Here is a 20,663-nt window from a genome sequence, read left to right as displayed (position 1 = left end):
CACTGGAAATGTTTGAAAAGTGTTTCAATGTATGCTACTACTTTATCCCATGCAGACAAAGACTGAGGCAAGCAAACACACTTGTTTCTAATCTCCCTCGTAACACAAAATACATGCTGGCTTCTGTAGATCCCAGGGCAACGCAAGCTGCATTGGACAACTGACTATCAAAATAGCAGCAGCAGAACACAGTTTTCACCTTCACCATTTTTCTAGTTGGCAGGTCAGCTACAAAATGTATTTGGCAGTGCTACCTTAGAAATAATATCCATCGAGAAATTTATTTTGGTTGTTTTGAGGAATGTTTTCAAAGCACCTAACCACCAGAGACTACTGGTCAGCCATATTTAAGTCTTTATCTAATAATCAGGGCAACACAGTTCACAATTCCCAATATCTCTTGTGCATGCTTCTTCTGAAGCCAGCATTGTCAAGAATATGGATTGATATGAAATGAATTTGAAGAAAACTAACACAAAAAATAGATAACGTGCATGATTTGGATTTGTAAATTTAGCACTCTCTCTCACTTTTGGACACAGCATGCCTATATTATAAATTAAGACATTCAGCAGAAAAATATATGTTCTTCCAACAAAATACATTGCACTTGAAATACCTATAAAGGGGATTAAATAACTAGCAAACTTTTAAGTTTCAGCTCACTCTATTTTCATATTTTAATATAGAAGATAAAATATTTATTTTATTACTTTTGTGGCTAGTTACATTTTAAAATATCTGCCAAATTGAGTAAAAATGTTAAATACTTCTGGGCTTTTTATATACATCACAGTATATGGTGTTTTTTCATTTAGCAACAGAAAGGCACAATTATCAACCAAAAATACAGTACCTGGATGTAACTGGTTCCTATTCACAAATTAAAGTTATTGAAGTATATGGAAAGGGATCTAAAATACCAGGTTTTCTAAGCCAAATCTTATTAGACCTTTGGTCCATTACAATAGCTTCTTTCCTCCATAAAAGATTGGGAGTGCAGAGATAAAAGCAAAAGAAGCTTTTCCATTATAGCAGTTTGTGGTTGAATGAAACAAATAACTTAATACAAAATGGCTTTAACTGACCACTGACAAAACTTTTGAACCAGCTATAAATATACCCATTTTTACATGGCCAAATATAGAAGTATATTTATAGTTCGAAGCATCAACAGTATATATGTACACATACACAGAGTTTACATTTTGTTACAACATTAAGACTTGACATGGCATTTCTCAGGGACATGAAGTCACTAAGTTTTGAAAGTTATCAAAGATCTGAGCTTTCTTAACCTGTCACGCATTACATTAGCAGAAAAAGTATAACAGCACATCTCTGCATTTTTCAAAGGTGCACCTGCTTCACATGTTAACTGTCCACCTCCCTTCCCACAGCAAGACAACACCTGCATCAGGACAGTCCCATCACGAGAAACAGGGAAGGAATCAAGAAGCTCAGTGCAAATCCCACAGCCCCATAGGTAATATAGCGATAAGGCAATTCAACCTCCATGCACTGCCGGGCTTGTCGAATGTCATCAAAAGGTATACGGAAGATCTTACAGGCTAGAGGGATGGTGACTTTCTTCATGGCTGCTTTTGTCAGCAGCAGAAGCACCACTCCGATCAGCAGCCGCAGCATAGCTTTGCCAAAGAGGGTAACGGTGAGTGGGGGCGGCAACAGAGGAAGCATCTCTGGCGAAGGATCAGGCATCAGGCTCAGGATGTACATCATGTGGGAGCCACAAGCAACTCCAGCACCACAGCCCAGGATCTGAGCTGTGTCCCCTCGGGAGGTGCTCCAGGTGTCTAAAGTGAAGGAGAAAATCCCCAAGACCAGATGAAGACTGATGATAATTAGTGGTGCATACTTGCAGGTTAAATTAAAGCTGTCAACTAGGTCCACGGCTGGAAAGAAGACAGCCAAGATGAGAAGAGCATAAAAGAATCCAGCAATAACATCCTGCCACAAAAGAGAAAAAAAATGAATTAATGTTATTTGTAGAATGGTAATTTATATGACACAAATAAAGCATATATTTTCCTTAAACTTCTTTTAAAATAGTTTAAACCTACATGCGCAAAGAGAAAGAGAGAGAGAAATGTATCTGGGATGTTTCAGACATTATCCAAGTATATGTCCCATGTTGCCCAAGCAGGGGGAAAAAACCCTTTACGTATATTTTAACACAAAAGCACTGAAGGAAAGATTTTGAGTGTTTTTATTTAAACAGTATTTTAAAATTTAACAACTTTTAACCTTCAGTCACTCTGTTTGTTTTGTGATTTATTGTTTTGTTCTGTTTCAATTTATTTATTAGAAATTGTTGTTTTAATTGTTCTTTTAAATATTGTAAGCCATCCTGAGATTTTTGTATAATAGGACAGCATGCAAAAGCTATAAATAATAAGGAAGGAAGGATGGACGGATGGACGGACCTCCTGTGGCACTGCAGAAGTGCAGAAAACTGGCCAGTGTGCCAGTCCCATTGTCCAGAGGAAGTGCTTTGAAATCATGTCCTGAAAATGTACTGTATGCACAAACCCTTCAAAGCAGAAGTACTCTCTAGTTCTGATCCAAAGGCACATCATTTATCAAGCTTTCAAGAAAAGTCCTTTCTAGGTGTTTGTTCCTCGTGGCTGTGTTAGTGGGCTGCTGTTTTAATGTTGTGTTGTGCTTTAGTTACGTTGTTCTGTAAGTGTGTGGTGCAGTCCCTACCTGCACGGCCGCCAGGGTGGGGAAAGAGGATTATTTATTTGTGAAGGGAACTAGCAAAAGCCCTGCATACCAGAAGGATTAGAAAGAAGGGACAGGGCCACGTCTTTCCTCTAAATGAAATGGATAACCACCGGCAATGCTAGTGCAGTACTCAGTTTATGCTGCTGGGAAATCAAAGAAGAGGAAGAGATTTATGGCTGAGATATGCCATACAACTTGGTGTACAAAAAACACACCAAACAGAAGAATTAGATCTTTAAAATATGATGTGGGGATAAGACTATAGGCATTTAGATATGCTCTTTATCAATCATATCCAAGAACCTGGACTTCAAAGAGTGAGGAGAAAGTCAGTCTGTATCTTCAAAGAAGATTAATCTTCCCATTAGAAAATGGAAATAAGAATCCATACAATTTTGTTGAACTTAATGTATGGTTGGAGGGACATTTACAAAAGATAATATCTATTCCTACACCAAAGAACTCCCCTTCCCCTTGCATTCTGATATTTTTAAACTTTTTTTTTTGGCTAGACATAAGCCAGATTGTGAGTGTACCTGGTGAGTTTCACATGTGGACAGTTAGTAGATACTGGAAGGACTAAATATCCTCCCCACCAACCAGTTCTCCTCTACAAATGTTTCACACAGTTCTTAGGGGGAGATGGAAGGACTATTAAGCCAGTTAAGGTTTTTGTGTAAAAATATCCTAGAAGAGGAAAGCTGCTCACAATTGTAAGCTTTTATTGCATGCTTATACACACGTATGCTAGAAGCAGGATATTTTTTTAAACAATTGTGTCATGTAAACGCAACCAATCCTGTGAATAAGCTACACAGTGTGAATTGTACATGAAGAAACTCACAGTACACCCAGCAGATTAAGCTCACTATGGGCCATCCCCCACTTCCCCCTCTGTCCTCCCATGGATATCTCAGGGAACTCCATGGCAGGACCTGTCTGGTCTCCTCTCTCTGGTGCAACCATAACCTTTTTTGGCTGCTGTATGGCTTTTTCCCTGTTTTTCCTGAAGACTGCTTTTTGCAATGTTCAAAGTGACAGCCACTAATAGTCCTTCAGAGTGCCAAAAAGTACAGTGGAACAGCTGTTACTGGTTCTTCACCTTTTTAAATTGTGTGCACATTTGTCTTTATGTTTTGTTTTTTAAAAGGGAGAAGGAGCTGACAAAGTGTGCAATTCCAACACGCCCTAATGTGGAGCCTCAACTTGCCAATGCCTTAGATGCTGTGTCTGTCCAAATACAGGAAGCACCCTGCATGGGTACCAAGAAAGCAAACCTTCAAATAGGCTTGCCTTGCTTCTTACAGAACAGCTTTCAAGTGAGAAGTAAAACTGCAAGAGGATCTTTGCTAGCAAAAGGATATCACAGGCAAGATCCTCTCTCTCTCTATGGTTTGGAGCTTCCTGTTGTTTACCTTTTCCACTCTTTTACAAGATGCTGTTAAAAGGTGAGCTGTCAGAGAAAAGCAAAGGCATGAAGGAACTTTACTCACCAAAAACAGGTGATGAGATTTACGCTCCTTTCACAACAAGATGCCATCTTCTCTCTTGAGCTACTGAACCTTTAGCACTTTTCCCTCTGACTCTAGCTACTTATACTTAGGAAGAAATGCAGAAGTACATCCTAGCCCTTGTAAGGGAAACAGAGTTTTGACAAATCTGGAATAGAGCAATGGGTGTTTTTTGACAGAGGCATACAGCTATATACATCTGTCAGGAAACATGCTATTTTCAAATCCCCCCCCCCATAAAAGCAGGGGGACTTTCACTTTCACAGGCAGCTTGAGTCTAAGGAAAACATGCAAACAGTCTAGGTATGAACAACAAAACCATCCATCACAGGTACAAGAAACTCTAGAACAAGCTATGGGCTGTCAAGATGGCTTGCTGTCCTTAAACAAGCTACCCTGTGGGAAACAGTCTAGGTTTACACAACAGGGAAACCCACTGTGCTTTCTCACTTATCAGAATGCAAGGGGAGCTCTTGACCCTGAGGTTTGAGCTAGAATGTTCATATAACACGTAACTATGGTTGAGCATAATGTTGCGAACAACCCGTTGGCTAAGGCTGCAACTAGTGTTGCTGATGCACCATTCTATGATGCAGGCAGGGTGGCATGATAAAGATTCATGCTTCCTAAAGTGGCCTGTACAGGCCACATGTACAGTCATTATCACCGCACTCCTCCTCTGGGTATCTTCTTAGGAGTCAGACTTGCACAGGCCCTCCAAAGGCAGGTTGCTATTTAGGAACATGTAGGACATTTTTTGTTTTCATAGTAAGGGGGAACAGATGTGACTGGATTTAATGAAAATCAGAATGAAATTAGGTCTTTCCTTAAAATAAGTCAAATATGGAATTCTGTTATCAAGGCTGATGAGTTGGGCCAAATGAGATACAAATACTCAGACCATGTAAATTACAAAGCAGCAGGGTAAGAACTACCCTGTATGTAAAAGTGGTTTCAAAATAACTGATTAGCAATATTTTCCTTACCAGAATTGAATGCATTCCCATATATATACGACTAAAACAAACCAGAGAACACCAGAAGATGGCAAGAATCAATCCATATATCGAAGGATACTGTGGAAGGAGAAGAAAAGAGAGATTTCAGTGGAATATTTCATTATCTAAACTCCACCTTGTAAAAACAATGTTTTCAAGGCAGCTTACAATAATAATGCTAAAATAATTTTTAAAATTCTAGAAATTTTAGGCTTTTTGTAAATAAAGTAAATAAAAGTAACAGACACAGTGAAGGGTAAAAAGGCTGTAACAGATAAAAGTTGATAGGATTGGCAAACAAAGAAACCCTAGCCCTTAGGAACAGCAAGTGCCAATGAACAAAACAAACAAGTATCAATAAAAGCCAATGAAAGCTTGAATGAAAAGGGCAACTTACTCTGGCACCTTAAAGATAGCAAAGGTCACCAACCAAATCTGCTAGGCATAATTTGCAACCACCACACAACAAAAAGCCCCTTTAGCTAGTATCTGCCCTGGGTGAAATTCTGAAGCAATGTTTGGGTTAGATATGGAAATTCCAAAGTGCAGCTCCCCACAACCCTGAATTTTTTATATTGTTAACTTGTTTTATATTGTTAATTTATAGTATTTTAATTGATTAATTTGTGAGCTGCCCCGAGGCTTCGGCGAATGGGGCGGCATAGAAATTTTCTAAATAAATAAATAAATTCACAGTAGGTGACCCCAGTAGGTGACCCCAGTGAATCAAAAGCATTCCTGCTGTGATAATAACATGTATGTTTTTAAATTGTTGGAAAGAATGCAACATAAGCTTGGCAAATAATGAAATATAAAAATTCAGAGGATGCACAGTCCCTAATAATCAAAAGTGTTTTCTAGGCTTTGCACAGGTAGAATATTGCTGGATTGCTGACAGCAAATGGTACTGTTTTAGCTACGTTGATAAAGGTATCTGCTTAAGCAAAGGACCAATCGATCATTTTGAAAACTACTGACTCTTGAAGCAGAGAATCTTATTTATAACTTATAATCATACATGAAAGATAGAAGTAGTCTACATTTATCTTGTTCACAAAAGCATGAGGTTACTGAAGGTAGCATACTCAAACAATGATAAAAATATGCTGAAAATACATTATAAACAATTATGTTGTTTGACCTTTTATCAGAGTTGTTACCAAATTCAAGAGCACCACCCTGGAAATAAATCAATAAGTTACTTTTCCAAATTTTATCAGTAATCTGTTTACTACGAATGCTTCACATCACAATTTTCCACTTTGCTCCCAGAGTTTTTGCTGGATTACAAGAGCAGCAGATACCACAGGGTGGAATCAAATATAGCTTAGGTACAACTCCTTCAAATCTGCATCATCATCAACAGCAAAAGGACAATGTTTACAGTACACTCTAGAGTACCATTCCCCAACCTGATGTCCTCCAAATGCTCCATCATCCCCAGTCACATTGAATATTGCCAGAAGTTATTAAAATTCTCAGGATATGCTTCAGGCAATTTTCAACCAATGTAACATCAGAATGCACCATTTAACAGCATAGCAGCATCTCCAATATCAGTGAAACACTGAAAATGCTGCTATGATTGTGCACTCAACATAAACAAAACAAATGAATCTTCTCGTAATTTCTCACTGCAAAGCAAGCATTGAAAAATGACACCAACATTCACCATGCACTGATGTTATTAATCATTAAAATAACCCAGGGCAATTTTACAGATTAAAGCAGGATCAAGTTGCTGCAAAGTATACCCACAACAGGGAAATGGAACCAATCCCAGTCATCATACTTGTATGAGTCTCATAATGACTGCAAACATACTTTATATTTTTAGATGTATTTTCTGTGCACTTCCGAAAGTAATGAAAAAGCATTTTCCCTTTATGTACATCATTGTAGTTGTTGCTATGTTTTCAGAATTCACTGGATACTATTAAATAGCAATTAACAAGGATTTAAGAAAGCAGTTCTTAATCCAAGAAAAAGTTCAAATTTACTACCCTCAAATGGACAGGAGATGTGTCTACATTAAAAAATTTATTAAACAAAGTAAAAGCCAGTCTGGTGCAGTAGTTAAGAGTGTGGGACTGAGGCAATCTGGGTTCTAATCCCTGCTCAACCATTAAGTCAGCTGGGTGACTTTGGGCCAGTCAGAGACTCTCAGCCCAACATACCTCACAGGGGGAGGTAAGATTGAGGATAAGATTGAGAGCAGGAGCAAGTAAATAAGCCATTTTGAGTTCTTTGCAAGAAAAGGGGCAGGATATAAATCAAATAAATAAATGTTACTTGGCCACAATAGGTACTATTACTACTGACTAGCATAGAATCCAAACAAAGGCACGTAGTACACAATACAATAACCAACTTAGATGTAACACTACCTGACAAGCCACGATTTAGAAGACAACTGTGCACCATGTGTTGGTGTACCTCTCCCCTTCTCACACAAATCCCCTTCTGCATTTAGTGTACATGTGAAAGGACAGTGGGTACTCTTACCCAGGTATCACAGCCCTCAGTTGTAAGAGCAACTGTAAGAACCTAGAACATAAGAAAATCCATGCTGAATCAGACCAAAGGTGCATATAAGTCTAGCACTCCACATACAAGGGAGCAAGCCAGCTGCCTACAGGATCCCTCAAGCAGGATGGGTGCAAGACCTCCTCCTGCCCAAGCTCTTCAGCAACTGGTGGTATGCAGACAGGCCACCTCCAGGGAAGGAGGGAGCACACAGCCAGCAAGGCTAGTATCCACTGACAGCTTCCCCCCTGGTCAATCTGTCCAGTCCCCTTTTAAAGCTATCCAGATTGGCGGCCATCACTACTTCCCATGGAAGTGGCTTCAGTACTTTAACTATGTGCTGTGTGAAGGACAACTTCCTTTTATCTGTCCAAAACTTCCCTGCAATCAACTTCATGGGATGACCCTAGGTTCGAGTATTATGCTAAAGGGAGAAAAATGTCTCCCTCTCTATTTTCTAAATGTCATACATTATTTTTAACACCTCTATCATGCCTCCCCGATTCACCTTTCTTTCTAAGCTTAACCAGCCCAGTTGTCATAGGCGCTCTTCACAGGGGAGCTGCTCCAGCCCCCTGTTCATTTCTGTTGCCCTTCTCTGTACGTTTTCCAACTCAGTAATGTCCTTTTGTAGGTAAGGTGACCAGAGCTGAACACAATATTCCAAGAGCAGTTGAATCAAGGATCTGTATAAGGAAAGTAAGATTTTGGCAGTTCTATTTTCTATTCCATTCCTAATGATGCCTAGCATGGAGTTTGCCTTCTTCACAGCAATTGAGCACTAGGCTGACATTTTCATCAATCCGTCCCCACCACCCCAAGATCCCTTTCTTGCTCAGATCTACCAGTGTATACCTGAAGTTGGGATTTTTTGCTCCAACATGCATTACTCTACACTTGCTTATTTTAAATCCACTTCCTTATTTTGTGTCTCTTAAATCCTAAAAAATGAGTCTTCTGAAAAATCTGAAGTAAATATTAGTGAACCCTTATTGCATAAAGTAAAATATTCTAAAGAGTGGCAGCTGTGGGAAAGGTTCAGCTTGCAGAACTCTGATTTATAGTCGCAGAGGGTTCATAAGACTAATAAATCTAACCCATTGTTATACATTTTTTAAAAAGCATAGGCAGGGCTGTCCAGTGAAGAAGCAGTTTCCCCACTTGTAGCTGCAGTAATGTAATCCCTTTCTTTTCTACAGTATCTACCTGTTCACTCCATTATCATTTCCTCCCCCACATCTCAACAAGTCATGCACTTCAGACCATAATCTATTTTTACAGAAGGTTAAATCAACAGTGATGTGCAAATGCCACCAGAGTGTGGTGCACAGCCGCCAAAGATAAAAGTCTTCACCACATAATCACAGCCTTGAGGGAGGCTGCACATTTCCCATATTAAACTCATTAGCTAGAAATGGCCCAAGATGACCAACATCCTGGCACAGTCTGGAAAGTGGTGAGGACCAAGCAGCCATGAACCCGGAATGACAGAGCATTTCAAGCCATGGGATCATAACAACCCTGAGGATTTAATTAAATGTCTTGTGTTTGTCAGACATTTACACCCTCGCTGCATAATGTAGAAAGTAAGTATGCAAGACACACAGCCTACACATGGAAATTCACCTTACCTTATCCAGTGAGGCTTATTAGGAATATACCAAGCTGCCTTATAGTCTGACCATTAGACCATCATTCCATTACTGCTGGTAAAGACTGGCAGTGGTTTTAAGCAGGAGATTTTCCTAGAAATGCTGGATGGAGACTGAACCTGGAAATATCTGCATGCAAAGCAGGTGCTCCACACCACTGAGCTGCAGCATGTCATATTCCGCAGAGGTGCCCACAAGAGCGAGACACATGCTGTAGACCAGAGAAGCTGTTTCAAGAAAAAATATTCCCCAAATAGGGAAACTCCAGGAATCTATGCCCTGGATTTTGTTTTCGCCACGAAATGGTAAATCAGACAAGCCATCTATATTTACAATTGTATTCAACAGATATTTCCCCACAAACTGATGACTCAGTGCAGAAAACAGTCTTGAATCATTCCATAGCACTTATGAACATTTGTCATTGTTGTCTGTCATTAAGTGTTGCAAAATGAAAAAAATCAGTCAAAACTTTAAAAAATATACATCTGGAAGTTCTTGTACTATATTACATTGTATTCAAGCAAAAAGCAAGATATGCTTTTTCAGTTATAATATTAGAGAATGCTACACTGTATAAGATTGGGTACAACTCCTTTCCAAGGCTGGGTATTTCCTACAGTGTGTTACAAAGTCATAAAATGCAGGGAGTCATGAGAGAGATGGCATGCTTCCAGGACTCAGCTTCATTTCCCTTATTTCTCAGTTCCTCAAAACAGTGGTCTGTACACAGTGCATTTGTTTAAAAAATGAAACTTTACAAAATCCAGCTTTGACAGTTTGTTGTATGTTCATATATTTTTCTTAGGTAATTTATAATAGCAAAACTTGCCATTCTTTGGCATGGCCGTCCACCTAATGTCATGCAGTCCTTGGCAAACAATCTAGCAAGAGAGATCTGTTCTTTCTCTTGCATCCCACTTAGCCAGAAGGGAGGAGATGGTCCAGCTACCATTTTACTCTAAAGCCCATTACCACTGGCATATGAACACTGAAACATTACCCACATGAATGTAGTCCTCAACAGAAAAAAAAGGTTGTCCAGCCCTGGTTTAAAGGAACAAATTAATACTGCTCTTGAAAGAGTGAATCTGCTGCTTTGATATCGTTAAGCATTTTCTAACTGGAGCCCTTTCTCCTTCTTGGGATAAATACGTACCACATACATTAATAGACTCAATACTAATTCTACTTCCACCAGAAATTCTGAAAGTCGTGCTCTCGAAATGAAAAACTTCACTCACATTCCCTCCCACACACAGTGTATCCCATTCAGCAGGGTCTCCACAATCCTCTGTGCCAAAAAGAGAATGGAGTGGTGAAGTCTACCTCTACCAGTGCCATTGAACAAATCTAAATCTGGGTCCAAACCATAGGCATGTGTCTAGAAGAAATGTTGTGATGACAAAAGCACATTAGACATAACAGAGCTTTCATTCCCAGGTAACATTACATCACTGCCTCCACATTATAAAGACATTGTCACACCTTCCCATAATTCATACCCTGCATATTTCTGTGTGTTCAGATAGCAGTTGTCAAGACAGATAAAGCAAGAAACTCAAGTCTTCTGACCCTCTCTTCAATGCTCTAGTAGTGGGAGTCTCCAAACTTTTTGCACCCAGAGCGTAACTGGAGAACTTGCTGTAGGCACCACCACCAAATGACTCCCATGAAGGATGCGGCTAGATGCAGAAAAGCATCAGAAGAACCATGCTGGATCAGACCAATGGCCCATCCAGCCCAGCACTCCATTCACATGTTAGCAAATCAGTTGCCCACAAAAACCCTGAAGCAGGAAGGGTACAAAAGTTCCACCCACCCAAGCTCCTCAGCAACTGGTGTACAAAGACATGTTACCTCCGAAAACTGGCACATAGCCAGAAAGGGCAGTAGCCAATGATCACCTTCTCCTGCAGGAATTTATTCAGTCCCCTTTGAAAACCATACAAATTGGTGGCCATCACTTCTTCCTGTGGCAGTAATTTAACTATGTGCAGTGTGAAGTATTTCCTTTTCTCTATCCTGAACTTTCTCACCAATCAGCTTCATAGGATGACTCTGGGTTCTAGTATTAAAAGAGAGGGAGGAAAATATCTCCTTCACTTTCTCTCCACCATGCATAATTTTAAACATCTCTATCATGTCTCTTCCTCCCCACCTTTTTTCTAAGCTAAAAGAAACAGTCCCAGTTGTTGCAAGCATTTCACACAAGGGAGTTGCTGCAAACCCTTCACCATTTAGATACCCTCCTCTGTACTTTTTCCAATTCAATACTGTCCCTTTTCAGGTCAGGCAACCAGAGCTGTACACAATATTCTAAGTGCAGTCACTCCAAAGATTTATATAAGGACAATACAATCTTGGCAGTTTTACTTTCAATACCTTTCCTAATTATGTTTCACATGGAGTTTGCCTTTTTTACAGCAAGTGTGCACTGGGCTGACATTTTCACTGAGCTATCCACCACTACCCCGAGATCCGTTTCTTTCTCGCTCAAATCAATCACCCTATACATGAAGTTGGGATTTTTTTGCCCCTACATGAATTACTTCACATTTGCATAGGCTGAGCTGTACTTGCCATTCGGATGCCTATTCTCCCAGTTTGGAGAGATTCCTTTGGAGCTCTGCACAATCCCTTGTGGTTTTAAACACACTGAATAGTTGGTGTCATCAGCAAACTTGGCCACTTCACTGCTTACTCCCAATTCCAGATCATTTATGAGTAGACTGAAAAGCATTGGTCCTAATACAGAACCTTTGGGACCCACTGGTTACATCCCTCCATTGGAAGAAATAAGCATTTATTCCCACTCTCTGCTTCAAGCAGTTTACCCAGAATAGATGTTAAGCTAACTAGCCTGTAATCTTCCTTAAATCTACTTGTTACTTTTGGACTTCATGCTACTTTTCCTCACTTCTGCTATGCATCACATTGCTGCTTTTCCTTCAAAATAAAAGCAGCCAGCTTAAGGACACTTTTCAAAAAGCATGACCTATATATGCACTTTGACCCTCAGTTTTTATGATGCCCAGAAACATGGGGGTTCATTTGTACAGTCTACTAATCTGAGACATTACAAGAAAGACCAGCTGAAGCAAACCTTTTGAGTTTTGAGGTGGAAAAAAGACAAAATATAAAGCAGAATGTGACATACTCATGGTAAAAACTAGGGGAGGATTGGTTTACCAACAAAACCTATTAACAAATAATCCTGAAAAAAAGATACTTGGAATGGAACCTTTCAAAACAGCTGTTCCATACATAGGTAGTAGAAAGAAATACACTTTACATAGTCTACTACAAATTTCCTAGCTCCAGAAGACAAATGACTATAAAGTGAGGAAAATGTAGTTTCAGTCTTGGTATAAAAAAGAGCAGAGGCGGCAATGCTCATTTTACTGTGATGCAATTGAGAAGAGCACAGAAGATAAGTCCTAAGTCCTAAATAAAAGGAACCTCCAACAAGATTTTAGGGAATAGATTGGTAAAGTTTGTTAGAGAAATCCTGATTGCTAGAGAAATTACATCTGATTTTAGCAAAAATGGGCACAGTATAACTAAAATGAGGCACTTAGTTCAAAAAGTCCTACTGATTTTGATGGAAGAATCTTAAAGAGTACTTAACTCCAATTGGGTTATCACTAATACAGCAAAAAGTACAGTATGAAAGCTCTCCCTTACAAGAAACTTAAATACAGTCAGCAAAAGAAGTTATGCATCCACAGTTTACAGCAGAGAACAACCCAACTGAACTCCATTTCCAGACATACATGAATAGATGAAAACACGTGACTGATATTCAGTATCTGAAACTGGGCTGCACACACACTAACAGCCCAACCATTCCTGAACAAGAGATAGCTCATCCTGAAACAAATAAAAGTTAGCAGAAACACTTATTTTAGAACAGAGGGAACTCTGCTGACTTGTTCTGTTCATGAAATTAGCATTTCTAGAAATTTCTACAGTTGTTTCAAAACTAGGATTAGCAGAGGCACAGCAGCCATATAGGACACCGTATACTTTCTTAAAGTATAAGCATTTTTGTAAGGGAAAGACCAACCAGGTCTGCATATCAGCTGGAGTAGAAAGAGTATAAAGGAGCTGGTTTAGCACTCACGAGAAAAAACACCTGTAAGAACTTTGAAACAAAGTACTGGTGTTTGAGGGGAGGGGGTTCTTCCTTCTTCCTAAGCCCTTTTCCTTTCATGTGATTTCTCTTAAACTGTACATCTAATGGCAGGAATTATCTTATTATTAATCTTTGTAAGCCACTCTGGGAGCCTGTTTTGGCCCAAGGACTGGGTAAACATGTTGCAAATAGTTTCTGAGTAGCTGCCATTTAGCTTGCTTTTCCATCTTCTCCTTCCTCAATAACAGCTCAACTGTTAATGGTGCAAAACCTTAGTATTAACACCATTTGTGTAATGCAATAGAAAGAAGCCAAACTGCAAGTACCTATGTAGCCACAAAGCTAATTTCAGCTATCTTTGCGTTTACAATATATATACATTTACTGTACATATATTCCTAAAATAAGTCTCTGTAACTATTCTGTCTTATCTATGGTTTTTAGTGATGACAAGACTGTCAATTGTATTTTGGGACCAGCATACTTTCTGTTTTATTTAGCTCTAAATTAGAATTCCTTAATTTCTTTAGAACACATGCCCCTCCATTAGATTAGGAATGGAACTCTGGGAACATACAGTTTCCTCTGGGAATTTAAATGAACAGGATATCAATACTTTTAAAAATAGTAAAATTAATGAATATTCACTTTAGAGACCATCCTTAAGTTAAAGACTAGAGAAAAACCTTAGTTTGGAGGCCAATCAGGAGAAAAAGGTTGAATTTGTCTATAGCACAACTCTTACTCAGAAGTGAGCCCCAGTATGTTCAATGGGGTTTAGTTTCAGGAATGTGTGCAAAGCATCGCAGTCTTAATCACCTGAAATCCTACTGGTGTTTCTGTTTTTTTAAATTTAAGTATGCTTGAAATTAATAGCAAAGCTTGTGGAAACTACACCACTTTATATGAAAGCTGATTTTTAACAGCATATACAGAGTCTTGATTATGAGAATGCAAGAGGAAGAGATTCTAATTATAAATAGGCCAGAGTTTGTATGAGACCCATAAGATCACTTGCTGTTGGGAAACTCCCTCTTCTACTTTTATCACATCCTGAAAGGATACACAGACAAAAAAAAATCCCTGAAGAGTGCTGCTTCTTTCAAACCTGAGCTAGTGCCAACAGCTTTCAGAACAGAACAATGGCTTCAGGAGCATTCATAAGGAAACAATTCATTTCAGATATTTATGACCTAGGGTCAGACCTTGTTTTTTAAAAAAAACCACCCACATACACATCAAAAATTGAGCCCAAGTGTTATAAACTTTACTGTATTGTTCACAATGCACATAGTTGTGAGATCTGATATATAGACTAAAATGATACATAATGAAAAAACTTGATCTGACTGGATGTAGCTGAACAAGCACTATAGCTAGACCAACCACTGCATGGTACCACCGATTTTCTCAGCAGCTGTATCTAATTTAGGATACCATCCCCTGATCATGAATTTCTCCTGTTAGTTATCAACCAATATTCAAAGCAATTTTAATTTAATCTTTTCTGCACATAACTTAAATAATTATTGTTTCAAGAGCAATCTTTTAGTCTTCCAATATAAGGCAAATAAGAACAACAGAACTGCAATTTGCCTCACACCTGCTGATTTTCTTATTTCATTCAAAAATTCACCAGTAATGTTAGAAGTAAGTGCTAGGGACTATGGCACTATTTTAATTTTATTTAAATACTTAAGTTATGACCATGTAGCATCCAGAAATTCCTTTTTACTATTCTACACTGGTAGTATCTGTAGCACCATAGCTTCTCTAGGACTTTCTTGCACTGTCTAAATGTCTCCCATTTACTCTTTCCTAGCACTGCTTGAAATCTTCATGGAGTACTCTTATCCATTGAAAACACAGGTCCATTAGGATCCATTATTCTTATGCAACTAATACCTTTCATTTTATTTCAAGGAGCCCACCTTTCAGAGAATTCCCTCTGATAAAGCAGATAAAATGACAACTAGGAAGATAATCCAATTCAAGCAAGTTTAATACTCTCAGATCCACTTTAAGTGAACATTTCAATTTTGCAAAATTTAAAATGTTTCATGATATCATAACATAATTTCTTGTATCCTGGTTCCTAACCCTTATTGGGAACAAACAGTATGACCTCTCAGATTATTTTTACACACAGTAAGCATGATAGTTGTATTCTATATAGACAGAGAAATATATTAACCCAAAAGCTATACAAGTGGATGGGCTGCACAAATTTCTTATATTAACAGATATGAACTCTTAAGTTTCAGTTAAAAGGAATAGCATTTACAAAACAGATTTTCTCATTTTGCTTTCATTACATTATTAGTCATTTATTTACCTGTTGTCCTAGGTACTAAGAGGATAAGACCACTCAAGATATACTGAGATTTTTTTTAAAGAAAAGGTTTTTTTAAAAGAATACCAGAAGACACTGAGCAAAACAAGTAAGATAAATGGGCTAATATGAAGGCATTGATTGTGTCCCCACTGCTTGTAAAGCCCTAAGCAAAATGGCTTCCAAGACTCTAATGCAAGCAAAAGGAGAGATGAAGGCAATGTTCACCTCCCAATTCCTCCTACTCTGCATTTCAGCTAACCAAACTTTGTAGTCCATCTAGCTGAAGCACTTTAGAGGGGAAGCAAAAGAGGCTGAAGAGGAACCAGGATCTCTTTCGGATGTCAGAGTGCAGCCAGCACAGTTCTTTCCAGGCCAACTACAACAGAAGTGGAATACAGAAGTGTGACATCTCATTTTCTACGCCAGAACTCTGTTTCCAAAGTATCTGGAGACTCCAAAGTATCCTATGGCCCTCCAGACAATTTGCAGGGGCCACAGGATCATTCTCTGAGAAAATCAGCAGAGGCTGCACAGAACTATAAACACAACAGGAATAAGAAAACAGCCTAATTCCTACCCAAGAACTCCCCCAACTAGTACATTCCTGGCTTAGTCAACTCCAGCTAATGGTTACCCAAGAGCTATAATGACCTTATGGGGCCCTGAGATCAAAGACAAACGAAGTACAAACCTTGTAGTGTATTCTGAAAATGCCAGAAACACTAAAACCCCAATACTGTAGATGCAATTGCTTTCTGTTGGGAAGATTCATGCAGAGGCAGGTATCTGCATATACAGCTCATACAAATGCATATATGCATCATACTATCGCCTCTGTAGCACAATGCTCATCTGTGCTCCATTGAGCTGACTATGTGCATCTTTCGATGATGAGGTAGAGTGCTGAGAATCTTTTAATTAGGACAGCTAGCTGCTATATATGATTATTTGGTTGCAACTAGTTGGCTTACAGCTGTTACTAACATGCAATGCAAATGTATACTATCTACATAGAAGTATAAGGCTCCAATTCTATGCACAATTATCTGGAAACAAACACTATTAAAATAGTGAGACAGCCAAGAAGTCCTGGGCAGTATAAAAGTGTAATAAATCATAAATAAACTGGGCCATAATCCTAAAAAGGAGAGATTGTTTTTCTACCATTCATAAGATTGCAAAGTTGGTATAGTAGTACAATGACCAATTACTGACCTGGTTAGCACATTACACTGCAATTCCTGGGTTGTTTAACCCAAGAATTCCTGGAAACAAGCAAAATGACAAATGCACTGCTTCCCATATGTTTGTTGTTTCAGCTTTCAATTAACAATCCATTCCTGTGCAGCTTTGGACATGCAACCCTGAATCTTTGGATTGTGTATTGGAGAGGCTACCCAGAGTTAACAGAACAACTGCCCACAGTTTGTCACTGGATTAACTCTGGATTGTTTAACCTGTAAATGATCCAGTGTTCATGAGTTCACATCTCACAAAAATGGGGTGTGACATGCAAATTGCAGGAACTGCTATGTTGTAAGCCGCCCCGAGGCTTTGGCGAATGGGGCGGCATAAAAATGTTTTAATAAATAAATAAATGTGATATAAGAACCACTCCTATGTATGTCAGGTTAGCAAAGTAGCTTTAAGCAAAAGATAAGGATTTTTATGGGATAGGGAAAACCCTGAAGTACTTTATTCAGGCTTGTAAATTGCTAGAACTATCTAATTCATCTACACATTGCAGAACATCCACCTGAGGAAACAAAGTAATTTGAAATGTATTGTTATTTTTTTAAATACTTGCATGACCCATACATCACCTGGCTTCCTGAGCAGCTGCCATACAGTAAAATCAAACATAGTGCCAGAATATCAGATGCTCAAAGTTTGTAACTGAAAACTTAACAAGAAGCCTCCTTTTGACCATGCTACAAAGAACATCAGTATTTGATTCTGCAATTTTAAAGTCTAATCGTTCTCTTTGCCTAAACATGTACCCTATTAAGGATTCTTTCATTTTTCCATGCTTTTTTAAACAACAGCACTATTTCCTATTTTCAGCAGAACATTTAAACCATGGAATAGCATCCTAATTTCACCCTAATACGAAAAAAGGATAAGCCTTACCTGCCACCGTCCGTAACTGAACAAAAGTATTGCCATAGGGATGGCAGTGCCTGACATGGCATGGGTAGAAGGCATGCTGTATTCAGAGTTGTAGAAAACCTCCAGCTTCACCACTGGTGGAGACGCAGGCCTTGGCAAACGGATAACATCCTTGGTGCACTGACCCAGGTACATGACCCAAACCCAGATGATGATGAGCCTCCTGCCCATCCAAGCATCCACATTCCAGATACAGAACGGGAAAAACAGAATGTAGAAGAGTTCATTGCCCAGCTCTGTGCCTAGACTGAACAGGTAATAAAGAAAATGGTTTCTGATTGAGAACTGCTGGCAAACAGATTCCCCAGTCAGAGAGTTGCGACGAGGCTGTCTTTTAGAACCCCAGCCACTCGGCATTTCTTCCACCTTGGGCTCCTTGTGGGATTCCACCCCACAGGCCTCCCCATTCTTCATGCCATTCAAATGATCTGCATCACCCTTCTCATCCACTTTAGAAAGGTCTTGGAATCGGCGCCGTCTGCCACCTCCATCATCTGCCTGGGCAACAGGGCAGCTCCCATTGACCAACACGGCATCCGACTCCCCCACCTCCACTGGAGCCACAGAGGCAAGACCCCAGTCCGGGGGCACTTCCACGCCACAGAGCCGTTGGAACATGGCAACTTTCTCTGGATCCTGCAAATAGTTGTACAAGTGATGGAGCAGCGACATGCTGAAAGGCTTCTTCCCAGATTGTGCCTGGACCAAGGAAATCCAAAGTAAAGGATGATACGTAGGGGGCGGAGTTATCAGAACAGAGTCACGCTGAAGAAAAGAGAGAAGGGAGAACTTTAAGCTGCTTTTCTTCTTCTTCTTTTGAAAAGAGGGGAGCAAGGCTGAACAGCGACAACCCCCCCCCCCCTCACCAGAGCGTGGGCAGCCCACCCTGGGGCCATGGTAGAGGAACTATGGACTTAGCAGGAGTTTGGGCGACCCCGGGAAAAACGGAGGCGGGGGGGTGCCTGCATGAGGGGGCAAGGGGGAAGGCTGCCGTCGGGGGGCTAGACGGGAGGGACGGGGCAAGCAAGGGGGCTGAGGCGCGGGGCGGGGCTGTGAGGAAGCGGGAAAGGAGGCGTGTCGGGGGCGGCCTGAGGGGCTGGCGGTTAAATCCCCGCGTGGGGAGGCTGGCCGCCGAGCAGCTGCTTGGGGGGCCTGCGGGAGGTGTCCGCTGCTCGTCGCGGGGGCGTGTTTACCTGAGGCGAGGGAAGAGCGGGACGAGGAGCGGTTCTGCCTCATGGACGGGCGCGGAGCCCGGGGCACAGGCGGGGGCTCCGGCCGGCAGCTCGCGGTCCAGCCCAGGCACGCGGTGAGGGGCTCGCGCGCCGCTCGCTCAGCCGCTCGCTCGAACCGTCATCCGCCCGACGCCGCTCGGTCAGCCTTCCCTTCCCCTCCCCGCCGCCGCCGCTCCCGCGCGCACGCAGCTCCAGCCTCGCGACGTCCCGCCTGCTGCGCTTGCGCCCAGAACGTGGCCGCGCGCGCGCGCGAGCGCCCGCCAGAGGAGGGGGGAGGGGAGAGCGCGCGCGCGCTCAGAGGAGATGGAGAGGGAGGGGAGGTTTCTCGGGGAGGGAGAGCCGCTCGGCGAGCCGCGCACGCGCAGAAGCATCCCTCGGTTCCGAAGAGACGCGAAGCTTTTTCCTGGGCCTGTTAAAGCAGGGCAAGAAGAAGAATGATCGATACGTCTCTCTCTTTTATTATTCGTTTATTTATCTGTTCTATTTATGTCTTGCCTTTTATCTTACAACGAACTCAAAGCGGCTCACATCATTCTCCTCCTCCATCTTCTCCCCACAACAACAACCCTGTGAGGTAGGTTGGACTGAGAGTCTGTGACTGGCCCAAAGTCACCCAGCCAGTTGGATCCGTGACTGAGCGGGGACTAGAACCCAGATCGCCTGAGTCCCAGTCCCGCACTCTTAACCACTGCACCACATTGGGCCTCTTATCACCAGCGTTTTTGTTATTACATCGCATTTTTACCCTGCCTCTTTCAAGGATGACGGGACATAATTCCATTTTATCCTTTCAGCAACAACCCTATGAAGTAGGTTGGGCTGAGAGTTTGGCCCAAAATCACCCAGGGAACTAAAACCCAGAGCTCCCCAGTCCCTAGGCCAGCACTGTTGAACATTACACCAGCTGTCTTTCCCCCTCCTTATTTATTGATGCACTGAATTTATTATGATGATAATTTATTTAACTTCTGTACAGCCCAGTACCCAAAGTTCTTTAGGTGGTTTTTGACAATCCATTAAGAATACAATCTAAAATGCATCCTATTATAAAACATCATGAAAAAGTTGCTAAAGAAAATTTATAGCCAAATTTAAACATGTAATTTAAAACTTGTTGTGAAGTGCCCAGAAAGTTTTGGCTAATGGGTGGCACAGAACTATAATAATGATATTTGCTGCTCCAAGAGGCAATCTTATACCTAGTGGGACTTACTTCTGAATTGACATTATCTGATTGTGGTATTACGGTGAAATCCTATGCAGTCTTACCTGGGAGTAAATCTCATTGGACTTCTGATGCGCACGATATTCTCTTTGATTTAGTGATGGATCTTAAAAGGTTTGCATGCAAATATGG

General features: G+C 40.7%; 1 protein-coding gene across 1 annotated transcript; it reads right to left on the bottom strand.

Moving 5' to 3' along the window:
• Positions 1-624: 624 nt before the first annotated feature.
• Positions 625-19,409, bottom strand: SGPP1 (sphingosine-1-phosphate phosphatase 1). The gene is made up of 4 exons (XM_044436244.1): positions 19,268-19,409; positions 18,036-18,839; positions 5,243-5,332; positions 625-1,968 (listed from the first exon to the last, which is right to left on the bottom strand). Exons 2-4 carry the CDS (start codon positions 18,744-18,746, stop codon positions 1,417-1,419), a joined length of 1,353 nt encoding a protein of 450 aa, XP_044292179.1. The 5' UTR covers positions 18,747-18,839; positions 19,268-19,409; the 3' UTR covers positions 625-1,416.
• Positions 19,410-20,663: the final 1,254 nt, after the last annotated feature.

This window comes from Varanus komodoensis, unplaced genomic scaffold (genome assembly GCF_004798865.1).
Source record: "Varanus komodoensis strain SLA01 unplaced genomic scaffold, ASM479886v1 scaffold3, whole genome shotgun sequence".
NCBI classification, from domain to species: Eukaryota; Metazoa; Chordata; class Lepidosauria; order Squamata; family Varanidae; genus Varanus; species Varanus komodoensis.
Note: the sequence above shows the minus strand (reverse complement) of the source record. Positions and strands in the feature narration are given on the sequence as shown.

Excerpts from the sequence above, each read along its gene's own strand:
- SGPP1 (XM_044436244.1), bottom strand. The coding sequence starts at position 18,746 with ATGTCGCTGCTCCATCACTTGTACAACTATTTGCAGGATCCAGAGAAA. Across the intron at positions 5,333-18,035 it reads TCAGTTACGGACGGTGGCAG|TATCCTTCGATATATGGATT; the intron begins GTAAGGCTTATC and ends CTCCTTCCACAG. Across the intron at positions 1,969-5,242 it reads TGGGAATGCATTCAATTCTG|GATGTTATTGCTGGATTCTT; the intron begins GTAAGGAAAATA and ends CTTTTGTGGCAG.